Genomic DNA, 27276 nt, shown 5'->3' with positions numbered 1-27276 from the left:
TCTTTAACAGTTAATTGGAAATGACTGTAAGCAATTGATAGAGAGTGGAAAACTTTGAGAGAACATGCTGTTCTGTAAGAAAATAGACTTGGCATGGGAACAAGCTGTTTGTAGCAACGTCTAGACCTGTTTTGACCAGCAAGCTCAGAGGGGTGCTTGAGGAATGTACTCAGAAGAGGCAATTCAGAGCACAACATGAAACCCAGTATCCTATTAATACTGGGGACTTTTCACAGCTCGTTGTGTTTCTTTATCAGCCCAGTGCTGTGGAAATCAAGATCAAGCTCCAACTTCCAGCAGTTGCTGAAGGGTCCCCATCAAGTGAAAGGACACACTCACTTGTTTGAATATATCAAAACAGTTTAAGCTAATAACTTTGTTCAAATATATCTAAAGTAGTGTCAGCTAATAATTATTTCCAATATATACTTGTAATTTAAGCTAATACATTTGCATTATAGCGAAGCACTTTTGTCTTCTTGTATTCATTTTGATCAGAACTCAAAGATTCATTTAGGGCATTTGAGTTAATATTACAGGAATGTGGGGAGACCAGATAAGGGAGAAGTTATAAACAAAAGCATATCTTTAAATAAGAAAAATCAACAATCAACAATCACCAATACCTAATACAAACTGAAAAACCTCAACCTAATGGATAATTTCAGATTTAATATCAGCTTCTGTAACTTTAGAAAATGTTATAGAGTCACAGAGTCATAGAGGTGTACAGCATGACGACCAGTATCCCAATCCAATCTAGTCCCACCTGCCAGCACCCGGCCCATATCCCTCCAAACCCTTCCTATTCATGTACCCATCCAAATGCCTCTTAAATGTTGCAATTGTACCAGCCTCCACCATTTCTTCTGGCAGCTCATTCCATATACCCTCTGTGTGAAAAGGTTGCCCCTTAGGTCTCTTTTATATCTTTCCCCTCTCACCCTAAACCTATACCCCCTAGTTCTGGACTCCCCCACTCCAGGGAAAAGACTTTGCCTATTTATCCAATCCATGCCCCTCATCATTTTGTAAACCTCTATAAGGACACCCCTTAGCCTCCGGCGCTCCAGGGAAAACAGCCCCAGCCTGTTCAGCCTCTCCCTATAGCTCAAATCATCCAACCTTGGCAACATCCATGTAAATCTTTTCTGAACCCTTTCAAATTTCACAACATCTTTCCGATAGGAAGGAGACTAGAATTGCACACAATATTCCAACAGTGGCCTAACCAATGTTCTGTACGGCTGCAGCATGACCTCCCAACCCCTGTACTCAATACAGGAGGGCTGTAGAAGGGCTTATGCCCTGAAGAAGGGCTTATGCCCGAAACGTCGATTCTCCTGTTCCCTGGATGCTGCCTGACCTGCTGCGCTTTTCCAGCAACACATTTTTAGCTCCTGTACTCAATACTCTGACCAATAACGGAAAGCATACCAAATGTTTTCTTCACTATCCTATCTACCTGCGACTCCACGTTTAAGGAGCTATGAACCTTCACTCCAAGGTCTCTTTGTTCAGCAACATTCTCTAGGACCTTACCATTAAGTGTATAAGTTCTGCTAAAATTTGCTTTCCCAAAATGCAGCACTTCGCATTTATCTGAATTAACTCCATCTGCCACTTCTCATCCCATTGGCCCATCTGGTCCAGATCCTGTTGTAATCTGAGGTAACCTTCTTCACTGCCCACTACACCTCCAATTTTAACGTCATCTGCAAACTTACTAACTGTACCTCTTATGTTCGCATCCAAATTATTTATGTAAATGACAAAAAGTAGAAGACCCAGCAGCGATCCTTGTGGCACTCCACTGGTCACAGGCCTCCAGTCTGAAAAACAATCCTCCACCACCACCTTCTGTCTTCTACCTTTCAGCCAGTTCTGTATCCAAATGGCTAGTTCTCCCTGTATTCTGTGAGATCTAACCTTGCTAATCAATCTCCTATGGGGAACCTTGTCGAACACCTTACTGAAGTCCACATAGATCACATCTACCGCTCTGCCCTCATCAATCTTCTTTGTTACTTCTTCAAAAAACTCAATCACGTTTGTGAGACATGATTTCCCATGCACAAAGCCATGTTGACTATCCCTAATCAGTCCTTGCCTTTCTAAATACATACACATCCTTTCCCTCAGGATTCCCTCCAACAATTTGCCCACCACCGAGGTCAGACTCACTGGTCTATAGTTCCCTGGCTTGTCCTTACCACCCTTCTTAAACAGTGGCACCACGTTTGCCAACCTCCAGTCTTCCAGCACCTCACCATGTTGTTAGAATGGTCTTAATTAAAATGTTCAGATTGATCATTTTTCTTAGTAATAAATGCAAACAAAAATATGATGGAATGGATATCGTAGAGGAAAGTAATTAATGCAGACAAACATTTTGAATATGGTGAGAGGAGTATAATTAAAGTTCAGAGCAGAGGATTCTTAATATTTACTGGAGCTGGATGTTGGTTAGCATGGAAAAAAGAAATGGAGCAATGGAGAGAGTTTCTCTCCTCATGTCATTAACTTCAAGAAAGCAGAAAAATGGAGTAATCATTTAGAAGAGTTAGTAAATATACAATCAAGATGGAAGAGCAGAGAAGAGGGATGTTTTCAGAAAGACAGAGACAGCTCAAGCAAAAAACAAATGAGTGAGTTGAGGAAGGTCAAAAGTTGGTATTTCCCTTCAATCCAGTTATGCATTTAGCAAAACAAATCTATAAGAAGAATCAGCATATTAACTGTTTATCATTTGTGCCAAACACACAGGATTGATTTGTGTACTCTTTTAGCTAAGTGCGAGTCAGATTGAGTTTTTGGGAGAGTTTTCCACCACAAGACCTCACAAGATGTCTTGCCATATCTTACAAATTGCAACATTTAAAAGGCATCAGGATGGGTATACGAAAAGGAAAGATTTAGAGGGATATGAACCAAATGCTGGCAAGTGGGACTAGATTAACTTAGGATATTTGGTCAGCATGGACGGGTTGGACTAAAGGATCTGTTTCCATGCTGTACATTTCTATGACTCTATAAACTATCTAGCCATCCCTTTGGTATCTCTGATGTCCAGTTCTACCCCCACCCCCCCAATTTTACATGTGCCATTCTGAGGAAGATTTGCCACTCTGTGAGTATCTACCAGAAGACCAGTTTCCCTGACATTGTCACCATCTTTAAAAGCTGCCTTGCTTGATGACAGACATGTGCAAAGATGTTGGAGGCAGACACCTGGAGGTACTGGTGAGTCAAGTGAGTCAAGTGGAGCACAGAACCCCAGAGAAGACCAGCCCACCAAGTGACAGCCTAGTCTCAGTGTTGGGAAGGAACAGCCAGCAGTGCCACAAGAAGATCAGAAACCTTCTATACTCTGCCAGGGTAAGTGCCACACATTTCTTCCCGCTACCTCACTATCCCTACTACTGCATCCACCTCCCACCAAGGATCAAGCTTTACCACTCTTACTTTTGCCTCCAATATCTTGTCTCACTCACTCTGATTTTCACCCAAGTTTCCACACCACTGACCCCTGCCTGACCTCTGCGCTGCCTACTCATTCACTTGCGACACCACATCAACTTTCCCCGAGCTGCACCAGCACTATCAGTTACGGCACCTGCAAGTCTTCTCTTTCTCTCATTCCCAGAAAAAACAGCCCACAATGGGGCAATGGAAGAAATCTCCCAGGGTCACTGGCACTCAGAGGGCTGCCATAGACCAGGCACTGCCTCAGCCCCAGGCAGGGGAGGTCCCTGGTGGTGTCGGCAATCAGGGACATCACCCACATGCCCAGGGAGGAACAGCAATGGCAGACAGCGTGTGGCAGGCAATGGCCTTATTCCACAGAAGCTGCAGGAGTGCAGCTTTGCAATAGGGACACAGCTACCCCAAGGATGTGTCTGTCTGGCTGACCACACAGTCAGGTTGGTGGTTACCCAGCATCCTCGAGGTCTGCAGGAGAAGTACCCATATCCGTACTCCATTGGCCCAACCATCGCTCCTCTGGGCTGCAGGCATGGTGACAGGGGGAATGAAGCACACACTGTAGAGGTGGCCTACCCTCTACCTCCACCCTGACTGTACTCTCTGACGCTTGCAGGTCTAAGCCGAGGAGAGTCCATTTGCTCCAGCAAGACCATCCACAGCATGTATGGGCTGTCCAGACACAAATTCCCACTGGGTCATCTGATCAAACCTCCAGGGCTAACATCCTCCTTCCACCCCAGACAGAAAGCAGGGACTATACTGAGGCATCGTGGGAGGCAGACAAAAAAAAACTATTGAGGCCACCATTATGGCATGGATGACATTTCTCTGCGCATTAAATATTATGTTTATATAAATTTGATTGCTTGTGTACTATGTCTGGGTTTGTTTGACTCTCTCTGTGGAGCCCTGAATGTAACTGTATCAGCGTGATACCTACTTCCTGTCCATTCGGGACGTACCATAGATTAATGTCGGCGGCAAGAGTGGGCTGCAGTCTGTGGGACAAAGATAAACAAGGTGTACAGAGGGCCTTGGGTCCTGTTCACACCACTGCCCCACATCCTAAAACATCCCTATTCTTTCCTTGGCTTCTGGGTCCAAAGTCTTCATGTGAATGAGGTGGTCACTCAGGCTGTGGTGGCAGTCATTTTCTTTTGTGTTGCGCACTGGCAATTTCCAGCACAATGGAAAGCAGCAGTGAGCACCTTCACTCAGTGGCTTCCAGCCTCCAGCTCCCCGTGTTGGCAAGACCCTGACTCCCATCCTAACTGCCCTTCCCATGACCCCCACAGGCTTCGCACCTTCCCAGGTCCTTCCCCAACCCACCTGCATGAACCTGCAGCTGCTAAACTTTCCCTGCCCCCAGGCACTAGTGTAGGTGATGATCACGCCAGGTGATGTCAGTCAATGCGCCCCTTCTTTGAAGCCTGGGTGATGTTGAACATGGATAAACCACCTCCTCCCATGCATTATCCCTTTCTCATCAATGCTGTACTATATCTCTCCCATACAAATACAGTTGCTCCCTCACAATTATCAGGCCCCTCCCCCAGCCCCAAAGAATAGGTTCCCAGGTCTCCTTGCTTAACTGAAGCACCCATTTCCTCCTCATCCTTGTCCCTCACCTATTCCCCTTGCCCTCATACTCACCTTTCCAATTAGTTTATCTGGATGAAGCCAATGGACTGACCAAGGCCTTCAACAAACTGACCAAACACACTGCAGAGAAGTGCCCAGACACCCAGTGCTATGCATATCCACAACTGAGTTAGCCCCAGTTTCTGGAGTTACACCTCTAGTCACAGACTGACCATGAGCCCCCAACCAGATGCCTGACTGTGACTAATCCTGTCTGGTATAGCAGGCTGCCCATGGCTTAGTGCTGAGACCTCCCGGCTGATGGATGCTTCCATGGACTTCAGAGAGGACTATGCCCCATAGACATTGAGACATGGCTACTTGCTGCACACACAGCATGTTTACCATGTAAGCCGCTGGTGAATGTGTGAGATTGACAAAGCACACTACCATACAGCGAGATGTAACCCCCTGTACATCCCCTTGACTGAGGGCTGTAGATCAGGAGGGCAAGCTGTTTGGTTGTGAAACTGAACAAATCAGCATAACACGGCAAGGGAAGGATGCTATGAGTATCCAGTTAGGTACTAAGCGAGGGAGTGCTAAGAGAGCAAACGAGCATTCGTGTGATGTGGACTGGTCCAATGTGTGAGCTCAGTGCCAAACCCAGCACTTAAAATGTCCTTGCAGCAGCTTTTCAATGCTAGTTACTGGTTTGCTCTGTAATACAAGTCTCAGCTTCCTAAAGGCCTGCCAGTGGACCAGAGAATTGTATAGGAGATACAGTTGTAGAGTCAACCGTAAATCCAGTTATGCTGGGAACAGTATCTATTGTGCAGATTCCCAAAGCTCTTTCCATGAGTTCAACAAGTAACAACCAAGTGGCTGAGCCAAAGATACTGTTTGGTCCTAACACCCATGAACAGCAATAGATTTCTTACAATCTGTAATAAAGAAGGAAGAAGAGAAAAGGAATCGAATAGAAAAATGTTGAAAAATTTCTTATTATTTACTTTTTCTTATGTCTTTGTTTCTTTTCCTGGTTATGTTCATGTATGGACAGAACCACAATGCAAACAGCACCTTGGCCTTCATTGAAAGTTATCATCAATTAATATCCAAGAGGTCAGGGAAAAGATAGCTTTTGTGTGGGATTGCTCAAAGTTAATTCAGTTACCAAGCAAGATAATTATCCTTAAGAGCCATGAAATTATGTACCTTATTAGCACATGAATTTTTAAGCCATGCAAATGGAATTCTTATGCATGTTATTGTGTTAATGTTAAACAGATTACAGCTACCACTAAATTAACAGGACACTTTTATTAATATAGACAAGCAGGAGGCTGGATGAACACACAGCAAGGTAGTCAGCATCAGGAAGTGGAGAAGTCAACGTTTAGGGTAACCTTCTTCAGGATTCCAGCTCCTCAGGACCTTGGACTCTAGCATCTGCAGTTTTTTTGTCTCTAACTAGTTTTATTAATATGACAAATATTCACCTGTTAACATATCTACATATTGCAAAACTTCCACATGAAAGAGTGTGTATGTGCTTTAATAATACGAATATGGCATTATTCATTGACTGAAGATCAATAAAGATGCTCACCGTGGCTCTCTATGCATTGTCCCATTTGGTGACATTCATTTGGAGATAAAGCATACAAACCAAACCGAAAAAAAATTGTCATGAATAGGAAATGTGACCAGCTTTGGAATAATTTAAACATTTTTGGGCTGTTGCATTGTCTTTATGGCAATTTTTTTCCAGTTCACAACTATTTATTAATTCAGCTTTTTATGCAAGTTGCTCATCTTGTTTATCCGTTCATTTGAACAATTTGTACTTTATTTATAAATTACATATTTATTTTTCCTCTATTTGATTTGCTCTTCCAAAAGAAAAGAAAAGTTTGGATTAAAAATGCACAGTGGCAAATCCTCCCACCTGATGATCAGGACAGATCAACCACATGTCAAACTATGTATGCCAACAGCAAATTGCAATTAGTCAGAGAAGGCAAAGCTTTTTAGTCAATTGTCCTCAAGAGTCATTGGCAGGCATACATCAATGGTTTTACTGTTGTCCTGCTCTAAGCTTTTACTGATATTGATTGAATTGAAGAATTGCAGAGATTAAAATGCTCCAGTGCTCCAAAAATGCACTAAAGTAACTTCTATAAGCAGCTAGCTCAAGGCACAAAGATCCATAAACAGCTTTCTCAACGAACTGCCAATCAAGGGCCCTTAAATGGTTCAGTAATGGCCATTTGAGGACCTTAGTTCACCACTGGCCCAATGACCTGCTTTCCTGGCAGATCAAAAAAGTTTCCAGTTTCTGAATTGGAAAACCAGTGTGAACCTGCCTGGGAGGGGTCTTCCATTTGCCTACATTTGGGAAGAATTGGGGCCAGGGTTTAGGCAGGGAAGAAACTAGTCAATGAAGGTTACACCCTACCTTTTTGCCTCTGAATATCCACACTGCATCCACCTGGTGACACCCAAAAGAAAAGCAGATGCATTCTCACCAATATATGCCCCTTAAGCTTGGCCTCCAATGACGATCTTCAGGACCCACAAGCTGCCAGAACACCTAGCAGCTTCCAGCAAGTTAGCTTTCAGTGTCAAGGCTTGTGATTCGCAAGAAGCACGAATGGCTGATTAGAGCAGTTGATTGGATCTGGCAGGCTTTTTCATTGGGAGAAGCAGGGTATGAGACTTTTAATGCATGGAGCACTAAATCTTGACCTTACTTTATTATATCTGTGAACAAAATCTGTTTGCTTTAAAATTATAACTCAAATTTCTGATTTGAATGATTATATAATACATTTGTATTCAGTAGAATAATTGTTGCTCCAATACATTCAGTAAATAACTGAAACCAGCTTTGCCCATGTACCAGTTTTTCGCATAACGATTCAATGTGATTAGTATTTGGGTATAAGGATAGGATAACTTAGCCACCTAAAACTTTCAAAATAAATCTCATTGATTGATTGCTGTTCCCCAAAAGTGTATTAGTCACAGTCGTAAAATATAAAAAATACAGAACATAGGACTTTGTTACAAAATAATGAATTTTGTGATTAAAGTAATTTAAAAAGGAGATCCTTGAGAGTAGTAATATCTGGATTACTCCTAGTGCTGTGAGCTAGTGAGTGTAGGAATAGGAGGATAGATCAGATGAATGCATAGCTGAGGAGCTGGTGTATGGGAGAAGGTTTCACATTTGGGGAATCTCTTTTGGGGTAGAAGTGACCTGTACAAGAAAGACAGATTACATCTAAATTGGAAGGGAACTAATATACTGGCAGGGAGATTTGCTAAAGCTGCTCGAGGGGATTTAAATTAGTAAGGTGAGGGGGTGGGACCCAGGGAGTTAGTGAGGAAAGAGATCAATCTGAGACTGGTACAGATGAGAACAGAAGTCAGTCAAACAGTCAGGGCAGGCAGGGACAAAGTAGGACTAATAAATTAAAATGCATTTATTTCAATGCAAGGGGCCTAACAGGGAAGGCAGATGAACTCAGGGCATGGTTAGGAACATGGGACTGGGTTATCATAGCAATTACAGAAACATGGCTCAGGGATGGGCAGGACTGGCAGCTTAATGTTCCAGGATACAAATGCTACAGGAAGGATAGAAAGGGAGGCAAGAGGGGAGGGGGAGTGGCATTTTTGATAAGGGATAGCATTACAGCTGTGCTGAGGGAGGATATTCCCGGAAATACATCCAGGGAAGTTATTTGGGTGGAACTGAGAAATAAGAAAGGGATGATCACCTCATTGGGATTGTATTATAGACCCCCTAATAGTCAGCAGGAAATTGAAAAACAAATTTGTTAGGAGATTTCAGTTATCTGTAAGAAAAATAAGGTGGTTATGGAAGGGAATTTTAACTTCCAAACATAGACTTGGACTACCAAAGTGTTAAGGGTTTAGATAGAGAAGAATTTGTTAAGTGTATACAAGAAAATTTTCTGATTCAGTATGTGAATGCAACTACTAGAGAAGGTGCAAAACTTGACCTACTCTTGGGAAATAAGGCAGGGCAGGTGACTGAGGTGTCAGTGGGGGAGCGCTTTGGGGCCAGCGACCATAATTCTACTAGTTTTAAAATAGTGATGGAAAAGGATAGACCAGATGTAAAAGTTGAAATTCTAAATTGGAGGAAGGCTAATTTTGACGGTATTAGGCAAGAACTTTCAAAAACTGATTGTGGGCAGAATTTCGCAGGTAAAGGGACGGCTGGAAAATGGGAAGCCTTCAGAAATGAGATAACAAAAGCCCAGAGAAAGTATATTCCTGCTGGGGTGAAAGGAAATGCTGGTAGGTGTAGGGAATTCTGGATGACTAGAGAAATTGAGGTTTTGATTAAGAAAAAGAAGGAAGCATATGTAAGGTATAGACAAGAGAGATCGAGTGAATCTTTAGAAGAGTATAAAGGCAGGAGGAGTATACTTAAGAGGGAAATCAGGAGGACAAAAATGGGACATGAGATAGCTTTGGCAAATAGAGTTATGGATAATCCAAAGGGTTTCTATAAATATATTAAGGACAAAAGAGTAACTAGGGAGAGAATAGGGCCCCTAAAAGATCAGCAGGGCAGCCTTTGTGTGGAGCTGCAGGAGATGAGGAAGACACTAAATGAGTATTTTGCATCAGTGTTTACTGTGGAAAAGGACATGGAAGATATAGAATGTGGGGAAATAGATGGTGACATCTTGGAAAATGCCCATATTACAGAGGAGGAAGAGCTGGATATCTTGAAATGTATAAAACTGGATAAATCCCCAAGACCTGATCAGGTGTACCCAAGAACTCTGTGGGAAGCTAGGGAAGTAATTGCTGGGCCCCTTGCTGAGATATTTGTATCATTGATAGTCACAGGTGATGTGCCAGAAGACTGGAGGTTGGCTATCGTGGTGCCACTGTTTTAGAAGGGTGGCAAAGACAAGCCAGGGAACTATAGACCAGTGAGCCTGATCTTTGTTGTGGGCAAGTTGTTGGATGGAATCCTGAGGTACAGGATGTATATGTATTTGGAAAGGCAAGGACTGATTAGGGATAGTCAATATTGTTTTGTGCATGGGAAATCATCTCTCACAAACTTGATTGAGTTTTGAAGAAGTAACAAAGAGGATTGATGAGGGTAGAGCAGTTGACGTGATCTATATGGACTTCAGTAAGGCATTTGACAAGGTTCCCCATGGGAGACTGGTTAGCAAGTTTAGATCTCATGGAATACAGGGAGAACTCACCATTTTGTTACAGAACTGGCTCAAAGATAATAGACAGAGGGTGGTGATGGAGAGCTGTTTATCAGACTTGAGGCCTGTGACCATTGGGGTGCCACAAAGATCAGTGCTGGGTCCACTACTTTTCATCATTTATATAAATGTTTTGAATTTGAGCATAAGAGGTATAGTTAGTAAGTTTGCAAATGACACCAAAATTGGAGGTGCAGTGAACAGCAAAGAAGGTTACCTCAGATCACAATGAGACCTTGATCAGATGGGCCAATGGGCTGAGGAGTGGCAGATGGAGTTTAAGTTTGATAAATGGGAGGTGCTGCATTTTGGGAAAGCAAATCTCAGCAAGACTTATACACTTAATGGTAAGGTCCTTAGGAGCATTGCTGAACAAAGAGACCTTGGAGTGCAGGTTCATAGGTCCTTGAAAGTAGAGTCACAGGTAGATAGAATTGTGAAGAAGGCGTTTGTTATGCTTTCCTTTGGTCAGAGTATTGAGTACAGGAATTGGGAGGTCATGTTGCAGCTGTACAGGACATTAATTAAGCCACTGTTGGAATATTGCACGCAATTCTGGTCTACTTCCTGTCAGAACGATGTTGTGAAACTTGAAAGGGTTCAGAAAAGATTTACAAGGATATTGTCAGGGTTGGAAGATTTGAGCTATAGGAAGAGGTTGAATAGGCTGTGGCTGTTTTCCCTGGAGTGTCAGAGGCTGAGGGGTGATCTTATAGAGATTTATAAAATCATGAGGGGCATGGATAGGATAAATAGACAAAGTCTTTTCCCCGAAATGGGGGAATCCAGAACTAGAGGGTATCAGTTTTGGGTGAAAAGGAAAAGATATAAAAGAGACCTAAGGGACAACTTTTTCATGCAGAGAGTGATACGTGTATGGAATGAGCTGCCAGAAGATGTGGTGGAGGCTGGTACAAATGCAATATTTAAAAGGCATCTGGAAGGTTATATGAATTGGAAGGGTTTGGATGGATTTGGGAAGGGTACTGGCAGGTGGGACTAGATTGGGTTGGGATATCTGGTCGACATGGACAAGTTGAACCAAATGGTCTGTTTCCGTGCTGTACGTCTCTATGTCTATAACTCTATTAGTTTTGATGTGAAATATTTAACAAAGAGCTGTAAAGCAATTTTGGAAGATAATGAATTAAACAATAATATCATCAAGCAAGTTTCCTTGTCAAATAACATCTGCATAGATTATCCTGTTGCATCCGCTTCTGAAATATTAAGCTATAAAATTTCTATGAGCCAAACATAAAAATTATAACTTCAACAATCAGTCAATTTATTTATCGATCTTCATGGTGGAACCTTTGCAAAATCTTTTCATTGCTCAGACATATTTTCATATCCAACCCAAATAGATAGAATGAAAATTGCCTTTGGCATCAAGGATTCGAAGTGAGATGGGTTTAAGCCAAAGGACTTTTGTCTCTAGTGGGCATAGACCTGTGGGACAAAACTATCCCTAAATAATCAATTTTAATATCAAAGACATCTCAGGATAATTGATATGAAAAATGTAAAAAGAAAAGTCATACTGATGCAGGAATTGCGGTGTGGTACTGTTCGGGACTTCGGTTGCTGGCACAGATTATAGACAGCTTTACCTTGCCAGTGTCCATCTGAACTGGGAGTAATGGATGTTTACACTAGATTCCTCAGATGCAAGAGTTTCATTGCCCAGTACTAACATGCAATACTTCAGTCAGCACATTTTTTAATTAATAGAATCCACAGCCAAGAAGAACATTATTTTGTGAATTACTTTGGAAGTCAGCATCATTTTAGTTACTTCATCTCTCAATGATTTCATATATCATTCTCATTAAATATTTCAGAACTAATAACTGTAAGGTTTGATAATTACCAAATAGGCATCCTATTCATGAGAAGGTGAAGTGAATTTGTCATTCCTTTTTTGTTTATTCTGTTATTAGTTGAAACACAATAATATTGAATGCTTAATTTTCAGTTTTTACCTTGGCATGCCTCTCAAAATTGCTTTCAAATTTTGTGCTCCAACCAAAACATTAAGTTATCAATTTATGTTTAACACGAGCATTAACATGAATTTCTCATGTTGCTAAATGTTTTGAATAGGTCATGAACAGGACTTATGGATATTGTCTGACAGCATTTGCAGTAGAGAGCTGATAAGGTGGAGGACAAGACAACATGAGCAAAAATTAAAGCACAAAGAATTGGAGGTAATCATATGGTTAGAAAATATGATACGAAGAGTGGGCATAAGGAACCTTCTATGAATCAAAGCAGTGAGGTTATTCAAGGATCTGCACAGGAACCATAGCATTTCATCTACATATTAACACTTGTGTGAGGTAGTAAGAAAGTATATATTTAGGTCAACATAAGACACGAAGTTAGAAGGTACAATAAGCTGTGAAGAAGGAACACAAAGTTACAGTTGACAGATTAAGAACTGTCACAGATGGATTGCAAATTTTGGAGATTTGAGTTCATCAATGTTAGATCTGAAATCAGAGGAATTTCTTAATGGTGAAAGATTAGGTGTTGCAAAAAAAAGTAAATTTTAATTTTCCCTGAGCAATTCACTAAAAGTGAGTGCAAAGGTGCAAAAAGTAATGAAAAAGGTTAATGCAGTGTTGACTTATATTGCAAGGGATTGTATTACAAGATTGAAGAATTATGCTTCAGTTGCACAGGAATTCAGTCAACCCTATGTGGACCACTGTATTTGGTACTGGGCATTAACGTTTCAGAAAGATATATGTTCCTGTGGTTGAGAGTGAGGTGTAATGATAGTGGGAGGAGGGATAAGCCGTAGATTCACCAGAGCATTATTAAGGCTGAAAGACTTAAATTATAAAGACAGGTAGTTTTGACTGCTTTACATTCTCTTGAGTTTAGTAGGTGGTTGGATGATTTTCCAAATATTTTTAACTTCAAAAAAAGGATTTGAGAAAGTCAATCAGATAATTCCTTTAGTGATGGTACCTGCAATAAGAGGGCTCAATCCCACAATTATAAATTGACTATTCAGGAGTGAAATAAGGGAGCAATTTTTCATGCAGGTTTATAGAAATTTTCAACTCTACCCCAGACAGCTGTGGATAATACATCAATTAAAACTTTCAAGACTTTTGTTAGGTATTGAAGGGTGGAAGGTTTCCCTCTCTAGAGTTAATGGGGTAGGAAGAAGGGCTTTGCATGAGGCGTAGAGAGATAGCACATCCTGAGTGAGACACAGCCAGATGGAGGGAGTATTTCTGGGAATTTAGAGCACAGTGGGCATTGAACTGGTAAGTTGTTTCTTTTTTTCAAAAATTCAGACGTCTAGTTAAAGACTAATACGGTAGCTGACTTAGCTGACTGAGGGACAGTTACCAGTCAGACACCTGAAGCCTGAATAGGGTTTCAATAGATGTTAATTACTTTTGAAGCTCAATGACTGTGAGCCATAGAGTCATAGAGATGTACAGCACAGAAACAGACCCTTTGGTCAAACTCACCCAGGCCAACCGGATACCCTAAATTAATCTAGTACCATTTTCCAGCACTTAACACATATCCCTCCAAATCCTTCCCATGCATATAATATCCAGATGCTTTGTAAATGTTGTATTTGTACCAGGGTCCAACACTTCGTCTCTCATTCCATACGCTCTGTGTGAAAAATTTGCTCCTTAGATCTATTTTAAATATTTCCCCTCTCACCCCAAACCTATGCCCGCTAGGTCTGGAGTCCCCCTACTCCAGGGAAAAGATGCTATTCATGCCGCTCATGATTTTATACACCTCTAAGGTAATCTCAAATCACCTCAGCTCAATTTAAGATAGGGATTGTTGGAAGTGCATGATTAGTAAGCTTCACTTGAGCAATTGGGAGAAATCACACTCTGTGCATGACAGACAGACTGAGTATATGTTTCCGGGAATTTGGTACAAAGGAGATGAGGTGACTTTTTTTTAAACTTCTTTGTGGTTTATGACTTGGATGGATGAAATTCTATAGTAATGAGGGCCAGGGAAGAAGCACCCTCGAGTAATTGATATTATTCAAAATTAAACATTTTCTAAAGGTTTAATTTGAAAGGGATAATGCATGGCAGGAGAGCTTAAGGCTGTGGTGTGTTCTTCCTGCTCAATGTGGGAAGCCAGGAATATTTCCAATACGTCGGGCCAACATGTGTGCAGGAAGGGTCTCCAGCTGCACTCTCTGGAGGCCTGTATTTCAAAGCTGGAGCAGCAGCTGGGGACACTGTGCAGCATCAGTAAGGCCATGTATACTGTGGATAGAATGTATAAAGAGGTAGTCACACCATTGGAAGAAAGGGAATAGGTGACCACCAGGCAGAGCAAGAGGACTAGACAGGCAGTGCAGAAGCTTCCTGTGGCTACTCTACAAAACAGATATGTTGCTTCAGATACTGTTGAGGGGAATATGACTATTGTGTGCAGATTTGATCTCCTTATCTGAGGAAGAATATTTTTGCTATAGAGAGAACAGAGTGAAGGTTCACCAGACTGATTCCTGGGATGGTGGGACTAATATAGGAGGAGAGGTTGATTCAGTTGGAATTATATTTGCCAACATTTGAAAGAATGAGGGGCAATATCATAAAAACCTACAAAATTCTAACAGGACCAGACAAGGTAGATGCAGGAAGAATATTTCTGATGGTAAGTAAGTCCAGAAACAGTGGTCACAGTCTAAGGATAGGGGTAAATCATTTAGGACTGAGATGAGGAGAAACCCAGAGAATGGAAATTCTGTGGAATTCTCTACCACGCAAAGCAGTTGAGGCCAAAACATTGTACAATTTCAAGGAGGAGTTGGGTGTAGCACTGGGGTGAAAAGGATCAAAGGATATGAGTGAGAAACATGATCAGACTATTGAGTTGGAGGATCAGCCATGATCATAACGAATAGTGAAGCAGGGTTTAAAGGGCCAAGTAGCCAGCTCCTCCTATTTTCTATCCGTGAGTATGCCCTCAAAGGATACTCATGCACTTCTCAATTCCTCACTAATTAGGTTCTGGGCGAAAAAGACTGTGGTCAACCTTTCAATCTGCCACTAATTAAGGCTTTTAAGGGATCAGTTAATGGCCACTTTAGGACCTCACCTGGCCTTGTCCTCAATTACCTACCTTCCTAATGGGCGAGAGGGATGGGAGTTTCACATATAAGCCTCCATTTGCGCCTCCAATCTGGAGGCATCAGAGGTGCAAGCAAGAGGCAGCCTATCATTTTCTGCTTTTTCCTCAGACCACCTGACTAACACACTTCCTGTGACCTCCACCTAATGTCAAGAGGAGAAAAGAATCAGTTAACGTCTTGCTGCTAGATTCCCCCATGGAGTAGGCCTTGAGCTGTGATCTTTAGGGTCCAGAAGCTACTGATATCAGACTGGGCCTGGAATTTCTGGTAACCCAGGATGCTGATGTCAAGGCCTGTGATGGATCAAGAAACATACCTACATTCACCTGTCAGCTCTCACCAGGCATGATCAGATGAATTTTCCTTCAGTGAACACATTACCACCATCTAACACACTCACCCCACACACTACATCCTATCAAAGAAATATGGAGTAAAGGGATTGAAGCACATGATCTCATGTAATAGCAGAATAAGCTGAAGGGTTGAACAGTCTGCTTTTGTTCTTTTGTATAGGGACTTGGTGGTACTGTAATAATGTCACTGGGCTAATAATCCAGACCACTGCTTTATGGACAGCCATTCAAATCCAACCACCACAATTGTTAGAATTTGAATTCACTTAATCAATCTGGAATTGAAATTACCATTGATTGCCCTAAACACCCATCTGGTTCACTAAACTCCTTGAGCAAAGGAAATCTGCTGTCCAGGTTTGGTGGACAAATTGTACCTTCCTATTTAAATTGCCAAGTAGTGACTCTCTGACCACCACTTCAAGGGCAGTTCAGCATGGGCTGTCAATGCTGACCTTGCCATGGATGCTCACGTGAGCAAAATGCTCATGTGGCAAAAATTATTTTTTTAAAAATTGGTTGAATCCTATTGAAAATCTAAAACGTGTGGAGATGTTCCTAAAGTATTTATGTTGTGTGTGTGTTTTCAACTTGCCAACAGGGTATATTCTGGAATTAAGGTGATTTTCCTTATCATTCCTTTCCATGCTGTTAAGGAGAACATTAGCTTAGATTAGATTGCCTACAATGTGGAAACAGGCCCTTCGGCCCAACAAGTCCACACTGACCCTCCAAAGAGTCACCCATCCAGACCCATTTCCCTCTGACTAATGCGCCTAACACTATGGGCAATTTAGCATGGCCAATTCACCTGACCTGCACATCTTTGGACTGTGGGAGGATTAGATTAGATTAGATTACTTACAGCGTGGAAACAGGCCCTTCGGCCCAGCAAGTCCACACCAACCCGCCAAAGCGCACCCACCCAGATCCATTCCCCTACATTTACCCCTGCACCTAACACTACAGGCAATTTAGCATGGCCAATTCAGCTAAACTGCACATTTTTGGAGTGTGGGAGGAACCCGGAGCACCCGGAGGAAACCCACGCAGACACGGGGAGAATGTGCAAACTCCACACAGTCGGTCGCCTAAGGTGGGAATTGAACCCGGGTCTCTGGCGCTGTGAGGCAGCAGTGCTAACCACTGAGCCACCTTGCTGGAAGGAAAACATCACATCAAATGTAAATTATTTTCATCTCTCATCAGGCAAGTATAAACAATACTTTAACAGATGAAGTCAATGGTGTAATCGAACTCTGACTGGTTTTCTAACATTTAGCTGAGGTATGGGAGTGAGTACATATTCAGTGGTGACTGACTGTCTGCCCCCACTAAGAGAAAGCTCACCATACTGAACTCCAGTCAGTTATATTAAGAGGTCCACTGCCCAGTGAATTGCAGACCTTGATGCTGAAGTGGATGGATTCTCACAAGATGAGCAAAGTAGTTCTGGAAGAGAAGGGTCATTTCTGTCCTCTATTTGGGACTTTCTCAACTTGCCAGCAATTAAAGTTCTTAAGTGATCAATTACCGGTCACTTATGAAATTCACCTCACTCCGGGCCTGATCAGCTGCTTCCCAGAGAGTGGGAAAAGTGGCTGATTTCTAAATTCAGAAACCAGAACAACTTTCCTGTTTGGGTGCCTCTGGCGAAGCCAGAAGCTGCCAGCCAATCAGAGGCTGGGTCCTAGAGACCGTCACTGCATAGCGAGTGATCAGGAAATCCAACAGCAAGAAGGTAACATTTTTCTTTCAGGATAGGGGTGGTGAGGAAGGTGGGATTGAGGGAGCTGAAGTCCCCGAATGGAGCCTCCCTGTCATGCAAACAGGACAGTTGCTCTGGTTTCTGAGTTTAGAAACCAGCCATCTTTCCCACTTTCTGGGAAGCAGCTGATCAGGCCGGGAATGAGGTGAATTTCATAAGTGACCGGTAATTGATCACTTAAGAGCTTTGATTGCTGGCAAGTTGAGAAGGTCCCAAATAGAGGACATAAGGGGCCCTTCTCTCCCAGAACTACTTTGCTCAGCTTGAGAATGTGAAAACTATCCGATGCCAAATGTCGCAATTATTTGCCCTTCTCGCCATTTTCAGAGATGAGTCATTTCTATATTCTAGTTATCTATCACTGAAAAATACAGAACTTCAGATTCACCACTGCTACCAACTCAACAGCGTTGATAACTTGGCAAATCTTTTGATTTTTAACTCAATAATTGCGCCAGAATCGAACTGGGTGATCCAGAGAGACAATGAAAAGACGGCTATATTCTACCCGTCCCCAGAAAAGCAGTGCAATACTCACAGAAGTTGCAAAAACGGCAAGTTTGAGAACATGCCTTCTGTTATTTCACGATAACTTCCGTTTACCAAACTCCTGGGAACAAAATACAAGCAAAAGCGTTAAGAGGATGCAATTGTTTGTCATGAGTACAGATTGACCTTGATTATGACTGGGGTGATTTAAAGCGAACAGTGAGACATTTCTCCTAAATAAACACACATCCCTGTGTCTTGCAGGCTTAGATAAAGATGCGTCTATTTGCCATGATGTACTTTAGTCAGTTTTGTTTTTCTCTAGCAGTCTCTCTCTTTCAAAGTTCTTTACACTTTCTCATGGAAGAGAAATCCCTTGCATCGTGGATGACTCTGCAAACTTGTAGCATAGCTGCTTAGAATGAGGGGCAAAAAAATTCAAAACGAATCTAACATTTATTATTTCGCACAAAGACTACCTTCATCTTTAATTTGTGTGTGTTGTATGGAAGCAGGAAGGTATCTGCTGGTTTGAAAGCTGGGATTGATGGGCTGGTGACTGAAGCTCCCACGGGAGATGGGGGCAGCTGCTGAAAGACCGCCTGCTTCTGTTGTTTCGTAGAAGAAGTAAAAATTTAAAATTGAAAACAAAAGGAGCTTCACTAGTATCCTGTCACTGCGTTTCAAAACTGCTGTTAAATCACAAATTGGCAGCTTGTTCAATCTCCTGCACTGCTAACAGCCGCCGTCCAGCCTCGCTAACATTCAGCGCTAGCCTTCTGGTTCTTGAATAAATGAGAGTTATTTGGATGTTGCACAGTGCAGAGAGATCCAGTTATAGAGAATATGAACAATCTCTCTCACTGGTCGTTCAATTTAAACTTCATTCCCCTGTTTGTGATTTGTTTTATTCTCAAGCGATGCTGTCATCTGAAGCAATAAGGCTTGTCAGTTCGTTCCCAGTCAGATACAGAACAGAAACTAGACTAACACTGTTACTGGCTGCTGGTTACTTACAGGGAGATTATATCATTGGGGGCAATCCTCGGGACAGATGAAGTTCCAACGCACATGACAGCATCCCTCGTACAGCTGCAGCGAGCTGGGCATCTCCCCGGCTTTCTCAGCTGAGCTCCGGATAACAAGCTGATCCCAACTGCGGCAGAGAGAAACGCCAAGCTCTTGTTCAGACTACCCATCTCTGGGCTTTGACATGCTCGCCTTCCAACAGTCCCATCCCCTGCACAGTGCTGCCTGCAGCTCGCACTTTCTGCACCGTCCGCCGTTTGCACAGAGCGCTGACATCAGCGAGGAGCTGCAGCCCGGGCTCCAATGAATTATTTATTGAATGTTCTGACTCCAGAGAGTTTAAAAATATCCACTTCCAGCCACAACCTGCCCTTGCGCACCGGCTTCGCTTTCTCCCCATGTGGGTGACCGCAGAGTGTGCAACTCACTCGCCACTTCTCGCCAACTGCTGAACCTTAAAGCACTGAAGCTTTTCCAAATGAAACTGACCCCCCCCCCCCCCCCCCATGTTGGGACTGAGGATCCGAATGGTCTCCCTGAGAGACTTTGTTTAAAAACAAAACTACTTCGTGTCCTCTTCACCTGAGCGATTTGCAAATGTCCTCTACAATTTTCCAACTAATATGCCTAATATCCATTCCTGAAAGATGCTTTCTCGAATCCTTCATTTGAATTTAGCGCCTTTCCTCCCATAATAAAAACTGAGCCATTCCTATTAACACCAGCTCTCCCCGGCCCCCGCCTGCTCAGTTTAATAACTCGGTGGGGAAATGACAATGATAACTAGCATCGACGTGGTTTGCAAATCTTTCAGCCAAGGGGCACTTGTATGTTCGCTTCATTCGAAAGAGACACTGGTAAACTCTTAATACACGTGGTGAGCTCCGCAGGCGAATATTGTATTGGCTGCGTGCCCTGGCTGAGGGCGAGTTGGGCATTAGCACAATGTGAAAGGCCAGCGATCAGCACCTTGGACAAGGACAGTCCCATCACTGTCAGAGGCCTGCAGCCACCACGGGAGGAGCTAACTGGCCACGTGCTAAACCCAGCGAACACCAGGGCCCCAGAATGATTGGGCAGCGACCGGCTCCCTTCTTGCTGGGTGGCTACTGATACTTGCAGGATTTGTATTTGGTCTAAAAATAGCTTGCGTGTCACCTCGGTAACCCTGCTGAGCTTGGCAGGCATTGCGTGCTGACGCAGGCTGTTAAAATAGATACCCAGAGGAATAGGGGGAAAAGAAGTACTGTAACGACAGGAAATATCATGGCAACATTTCATTACAACCGCGACTTATCAATTATTAATCAGTTAATGTAATCGTAGGACATGAAACAATCCAGTGGCTGAGATATCCATGTTTAGCTGAGTTTCACAAATAGAGGAGTGTGGCTCTGTGACCAAGATGAACAGGGATCTTGGGAAGTGGAGTGTGCTAGGAAATAATCAGAACTACTAAACTAATGTACCTTAATAAACATGTTTCAAAGATTCAAAGAGGGTCACTGAATTGGGGCACAGTGGGGAACAGCTGGACTTTTTATTCTATTTATTCCAACTTTCTCCATAGGGCAGACTCAAATCCGTATCAGCCTGAGAAGAGGTGGTGATGGGTCTGTATTCAAAGCTGATAAGATACTTTTGAACTGACAATTATAAATTTGAACAAATTGATGATAATTGTTTCCTGCACATGACACTCAAAGCATTGCTTATTGGCTAAAAAACTAAAATCTGAGATTTAATTCTGATAGTATTGATGTTATCCGTAACTCAGGATATGACATAACGAATGGCCATGTTTATTGATGATGCATATTCAATAACTGATTCAGAGGCAGCTCTCTATCCTGTGATTTGAGTATCACTGCAGCAAACAGTATTGAGCAGGTTTTAGGAATTATTAATGACAATTACAATGTCTCTGCTTCTGAGCTATAGGACAGAGTGGTGGAGAACTCTTAATGCATTAATGGCCTAAACACTTATGTGAATTAAGCCATTATGAACAAATCACTTAAAGACAGGGTAGTCATTTTAATTCAAAACAAGCAGACTTGATAATTCACTGAAATAGTATAGCAATGCGTGATGAAGGGATGGAGTGACATTATCACTGGCAAAGTGGACTGTTGTGCACTTAAACTATAGATTTACTCTTTATATTTCATGTATTATGAATGGTTTCAAGTGACATGGTCATAATAGGCAGGTACTGACAATGGATTGCAATATTTGGATAAGGATATCACAGTTTGCATCCTGTAATTGGATTAGTTTCCTCTCCTTTTAATTTATTTATTTATTTATTCACTCGAGGGATGTGGGCATTGTTGGGTGACCAACATTTATTGCCCATCCACAATTGCCCTTGGGAAGGTGGTGGTGACATGCGTTCTTAAACCGTTGTAGTCCATATGTTTTAGGTTGATCCACAATGCCCTTAGGGAGGGAGTTACAGGATGTTGATACAGCAATAGTGAATGAACAGAAATATATTTCCAAGTCAAGATGGTGAGTGGCTTGCGGGTACTTTTCAAGTAGTGGTGTTCACATATATGTGCTGCTCTTGTCCAAGTTGGAAGTCGTTGTGGGTTTGGAAGGTGCTATCTAAGAATGTTTGGTGAATTTTGGCAGTGCATCTTGTAGATAATACACACTGCTGCTATTGATTGTTGATGGTGGAGGGAGTGATAGCTTATGGATATGGTGCCAATCAAACGGGCTGCCTCATCCTGAATGATGTCGAGCTTCTTTTCTATTGTTGGAGCTGCATTTATCCAGGCAAGTGAGGAATATTCCATCACCCTCCTGACTTGTGCCTTGTAGATGGTGGACAAGTTTTGTAAAGTTGGGAGCTGAGTTATTTACTGCCTTTGATTCCTAGCCTTTCACCTGTTCTTGTATCCATTGCACTTATGTGGTGGGTAAAGTTGAGTTTCTGAATGCTGATAGTAGGGGATTCAGTGATGAAAGTCAAAGGGATGGTGGTTAGATGGTGTCTTATTGGAGCTGGTCATTGCCTGGAATTTATGAGGCATGAATGTTGCTTGCCACTTGTCAGCCCAAGCCTGAATATTATAGAAGTTTTATTACATTTGAACATGGACTAATTGAGTATCTGTGGACTTGTTAATGGTGCTGAATATTATGCAATCATTGGCTAATATGCCACTTCTGATATTATGATGGAGGGAAGATCATTGATGAAGCAGCTGTAGATGGTTGGGCCGAGGATATTACCCTGAGGAACTCATGCAGAAATGTCCTCAAACTGAGATGACTGACCTCCAATAACCACAATCATCTTCCCATGTGCCAGGTATGACTCCAACCACTGGAGAGTTTGCCTTTTGATTCATATTGATTCCAGTTTTGCTAGGGCTCCTTGATCCCCATTTGGTCAAATGCAGTCTTGATGTCAAGGGATGTCACTCTTACTTCACCTCTTGAATTCAGCTCTTTTGTTCATGGTTGAATCAAGGCTGTAATCAGTTCAGGAGCTGAGTGGTCCTGGCAGGACCCAAACTGGGCATCATTGAGCAGGATATTACTAAGCAGGTACTGCTTAGTAGCACTATTGATGACAGCTTCCAACACTTTACTGATGATCTCGAGTAGACTGACAGAGTGGTAATTGCTGGTGCTGAGCGACCCTTGGTGGTGGACATTGATATCCCCCACCCACAGTACATTTTTCACCATTGCTACCCTCTGAGCTTCCTCCAAGTTTTGTTCAATATGGAGGACCACTCTTTCATCAACTGAGGGAAGATGGATAATCAGCTGGAGTTTCCTTGCCCATGTTTAATCTGATGCTATGAGATTTCATGAGGTCCAGAGTCAAGGTTGAGGGCTCCCAAGGCAACTTCCTAATGACTGTAAACCACTGGAGTGCCTCCTCTGCCTTGTGAATGGGACAGAACGTATCCAGGGATGGTGATGGTAATGTCTGGGACATTGTACAGCATGGTTCCATAAGTATGACTATGCCCAAGCTGTCACTTGACTAGACTGTGAGACAATTAGGAGGACATTGCAATGTCAACAGTGCTGTTTCTCTGTTGTGGTTTCTGGTGCCTAGGTCTATGCCAGATGATCCATCCAGTTTCATTTCTTTGTTGAGACTTCATAGTGAGTGCTACAATTGAGTGGCTTACTAGGCCATTTCAGAGGGCAGTTGAGAGTCAACCACAATCCTGAGGATCTGGAGTCACATGTCAGCCAGGCCAGGTGAGGATGACAGATTTCCTTTTTTGAATGACATTAATGATCCAGACGTCTTTTTTTCTGACAATCAGTAATGGTTTCACCCTCATCTTTAGATTTTTATTTCTGGATATTATCATTGAACTCAAATTCCACCATCTGCCATGGTGGGATTTGAACCACGGTTCACAGAACATTAGCTGAGCTTTTCGATTAATAGTGTGGTGGTAATATCACTAGGCCATTGCCATCGCTAAATTAATCATATTATACAGATATTCCTAATAACAAATAAATGAATTTTATTGGAGCAAGTTGCAGCCCTGTTGATGTTATAAACTGCTTTCCTTAAGTGGATTGATATCCGGGCAGAATAATCGGTTCCTTTATCAAAACTAAGAGTTTTTCAAGTCTTCAAAACTTCTTTTTCTGAAACCTTCAGTCAAATGAGTCATGGTCTCTGCGATTATTTATGACTCCTAATCTCTAGCTGATGAAGCTTTCTAATATATTGTTATTGTTCTGGAACTGGAGTTATAAAGTAGAGATAGACGAGTTCACAGAATAACAGAATTGTTATGGTGCAGAAGGAAACAATTCAGCCATCTTGTCTACACCAGTCCTATTAACTATTGCCAACCTCCTGCCTTTTCCTCTGTATCTCTGAACAACAGTTCTAACCAAATAATCATCCAATGCCCTCTTGAATACCTCCTAACCTTATCCTAACCATTTGATGTGTGAAAGTTTTTCTCATATCACTCTTGGTTCATTTGTACATCCCTTTAAATCAATGTTCTCTCATTCTTTGTACAGAACAGGAACTTCTTCTATTCTATCTAGCCCAATTTTGGTTTTCAGTCCTTTTTTAAGGGTCAGAGACTGATTTTTTTTAACAGTGAGTCTAAACAGCATTTTGAAGAAATCATGCAGCTGAAGCTAAATGACTGGATAAGTTACCTGGTTCAGTAAATGCTGAAGAGTTTACTATATTGAGCATTTAAATCTCAGAGAGAGAGAGAGATGGAGAGAGACAACAAGAAGGTCCAGTTCAGAGATAAAAGATCCATACCAGCAGAAAGGCAGTTTAGTTTTAGCAGTTTCCAGACTATCAAAGCTGGAAAGTAGTATTAAGCTCTTTAGAGGCCAAGTAGATAAGAGTGGAAAAAAACCTCAGCTTTCCTACAGTTCAGTGAGGAAAAGTCAGTGATATGTGGTGTCTCAGCAAAGACAGTAAAGGGAAGGATCACATCTGGTTAACATGAAGAAAGTAACTCATAGGAAATTCTTGCAACCTCCTCAGTTAAGTAATCAAAAATGAAGATAGGGGTTACACTTCATGGGATTGTGTGTCCATCAAGGATATTGTTAGGAAAAAAAGCTACCTTTCTCTTTGCTATTTGTGATAAGATCTTTCCACATTGTTTTCTACATATAAGTTTTTTTGTAATAAGTTCACATTCTTTTGTTAAAAGTACATTGGCAGCCTTTAGTAAACCTTGCAGTGACTGACCAGGGTAATTAATCTTATTTTGCTTTCTTCCTAGTTGCTATTTTGATTAGCTTAATCAGAAATGTTACACTGCCTTTGGTGATTCCAATTTATTTTAACACTCCTGATCAAAGACCACTCAGGATTTATAAGCTCTTCAGGACATTACTGTCTTTTCAGCCTTAACAACAGAGTAATGGCTGTTGTCTAGACTACCTTGATGTCTGTGAGTGCTGTATAATTGATAAAAGAACACAAATGGATTGCTTTCACAATGCAAAACATTGTTTCTGCTTCCATTACTAGATTTTTCTAATGAAGAGTCAGCAATGCATGTTAGATTATCAACTTGCTAATTGATTGCAGTTTATTTGCCGTTGCTTGAAATATCTAATTTTGATTTTTGTTTTATCTTTAGCAAATCTGAACAATCATTTGCCATTTATGGATAGCTTTTGGTAATAGCCATATGCTGCTAACACACAGCAGCTATCTTAACAGGAAAACAGCTTACAGTCACAATATCATCTTCTGTCATATTGAGGCAGTTCAGGGTAATGTGACCATATTTCAATATCATCATGTTACATAGAGATTCCTATTCCAACTGGTAGTATTTTAAAACTATTTTTGTCCGCATTCATATTTTGGCATCCAAGAATGTAACAATTATTTCTCTGAGTTATAGTCAAGAAAAGGTGTACCAAAAATGTTTTAATTTAACAGCATTCACTTTTAATTTGGTGATACAAAATGAAAGAAATATTGTTGAAAACAAATAAAAGCTAATGTTAATTGATTATTGATTGGATAGAATGTACTGTGATGTATTTATTGCTAGTGCTGGTATAGCAACATGCATCAATGCTTTGTCTCCAAATGTAATAGCTGAGAATGAACAAGGACATTAATTAACTAAATAAATAGTTCTTAAAAATGTCAAAATAATTGTAAAATGCTTCCAGTTTATGGTTTGTGATTACAATGGACTTTATCACAGCTTAGACAAGATTATGAAGCAAACTCTGAAATGCTGAGAGTGAGAAAATTGTCCGTAGCCAACAGCTCAAGCAGTTTAAGGTTCAATGCCAATTAAGTCCACATTTTGATTTTTGGGTTTGCCCATTACTGGAATAACCTGTACAAAAACAAAGTATGACAGATAATGGAAATTTGAAATAAAAATAGAAATATCTGAAAACAATCAGCATTTCTGGCAGCATTTGCAAGAGAAAGACACAAGTTAAGGTTGGGAATACTTGGTAGCTGTAACTGTTGGACAGGTGGTAGGCAGGCAAAGAACACAAGGGAAATTTTCCAATAGAGTCCCAGGCAGGAGAGATAAAATCATAAAAGGGTCGATAGTACAAGGCAGAATTAGATGGTAATTCGTCAGATAAAGAAAGAAGGTACATGTATAAAGGAGGTGCAGATATGAAAAGGCAGTGTTATGGGTCACAGCTACTATATTCCCAAAAAATAGGGACAGAGGTTATCATTTGAAATGGTTTAACTCAATATTGAATCCACGATGCCATAAAGTGCCTGGTCAACAAGTGAGGTGCTGCTCCTTCACCTTCTATTGAGCTTCATTAGAATGGAGTAGGAGGCCAAGGACAGAGATGTCAAAGTGAGAGTGAAGCAGAAAGATAAATTGACAAGCAACATCAAGTGAATGAGGCATTCTGACACTATCTGCGTTTGGTCTCCATAATGTAGAGGAGGCTGCATTATAAATAGAGTATGATAAATTTAAAGAAATGCAAATTGCTGCTTACCTGGAATCACCAAAATCACCTGCCTGATTTGGTTGAGCTATGTCACTCAGTTTGTTATGTGTGCCTCCTTTAGCAGGACATAAGCAATTTGCTGAATTGTGACTCATATTTAAATTACTATCTGTCTGTGCCTCTTCGTAGGATATGTGGAACAGTCCATCTTCCGCAGCTACACTGGCACCACCCCCCACCTTTTCCTCCGCTACATCGATGACTGTATCGGCGCTGCCTCGTGGTCCCACGAGGAAGTTGAACAGTTCATCCACTTTACCAACACCTTCCACCCCGACCTCAAATTCACCTGGACCGTCTCAGACTCCTCCCTCCCCTTCCTAGACCTTTCCATTTCGATCTCGGGTGACCGAATCGACACAGACATCGACTATAAACCAACCGACTCCCACAGCTACTGAGACTACACCTCCTCCCACCCTGCCCCGTGTAAAAACGCCATACCATATTCCCAATTCCTTCGTCTCCGCCGCATCTGCTCCCAGGAGGACCAGTTCCAAAACGGTACAACCCAGATGGCCTCCTTCTTCAAGGACCGCAATTTCCCGCCAGACGTAGTCGACAATGCCCTCCACCACATCTCTTCCACTTCCCGCTCCTCTGCCCTTGAGCCCCGCCCCTCCAACCGCCACCAGGACAGAACCCCACTGGTCC

The 27276-nt window shown here is 41.9% G+C and overlaps 1 protein-coding gene across 1 annotated transcript in view; it reads right to left on the bottom strand.

The window, feature by feature from the left end:
• lgi2a (leucine-rich repeat LGI family, member 2a) overlaps window positions 1-19619 on the bottom strand; it is a 39958-nt gene extending 20339 nt beyond the window's left edge. Inside the window, exons 1-2 of the mRNA XM_043693879.1 lie at window positions 19120-19619; window positions 18152-18223 (exon numbers count right to left, since the gene is read on the bottom strand). Of these exons, the coding sequence (XP_043549814.1) occupies window positions 18152-18223; window positions 19120-19301 (254 nt within the window). The 5' untranslated portion in view covers window positions 19302-19619. The remainder of the gene's footprint in view (window positions 1-18151; window positions 18224-19119) is intronic.
• Window positions 19620-27276: the final 7657 nt, after the last annotated feature.

This window comes from Chiloscyllium plagiosum, chromosome 1 (genome assembly GCF_004010195.1).
Source record: "Chiloscyllium plagiosum isolate BGI_BamShark_2017 chromosome 1, ASM401019v2, whole genome shotgun sequence".
Taxonomy (NCBI): domain Eukaryota; kingdom Metazoa; phylum Chordata; class Chondrichthyes; order Orectolobiformes; family Hemiscylliidae; genus Chiloscyllium; species Chiloscyllium plagiosum.
Note: the sequence above shows the minus strand (reverse complement) of the source record. Positions and strands in the feature narration are given on the sequence as shown.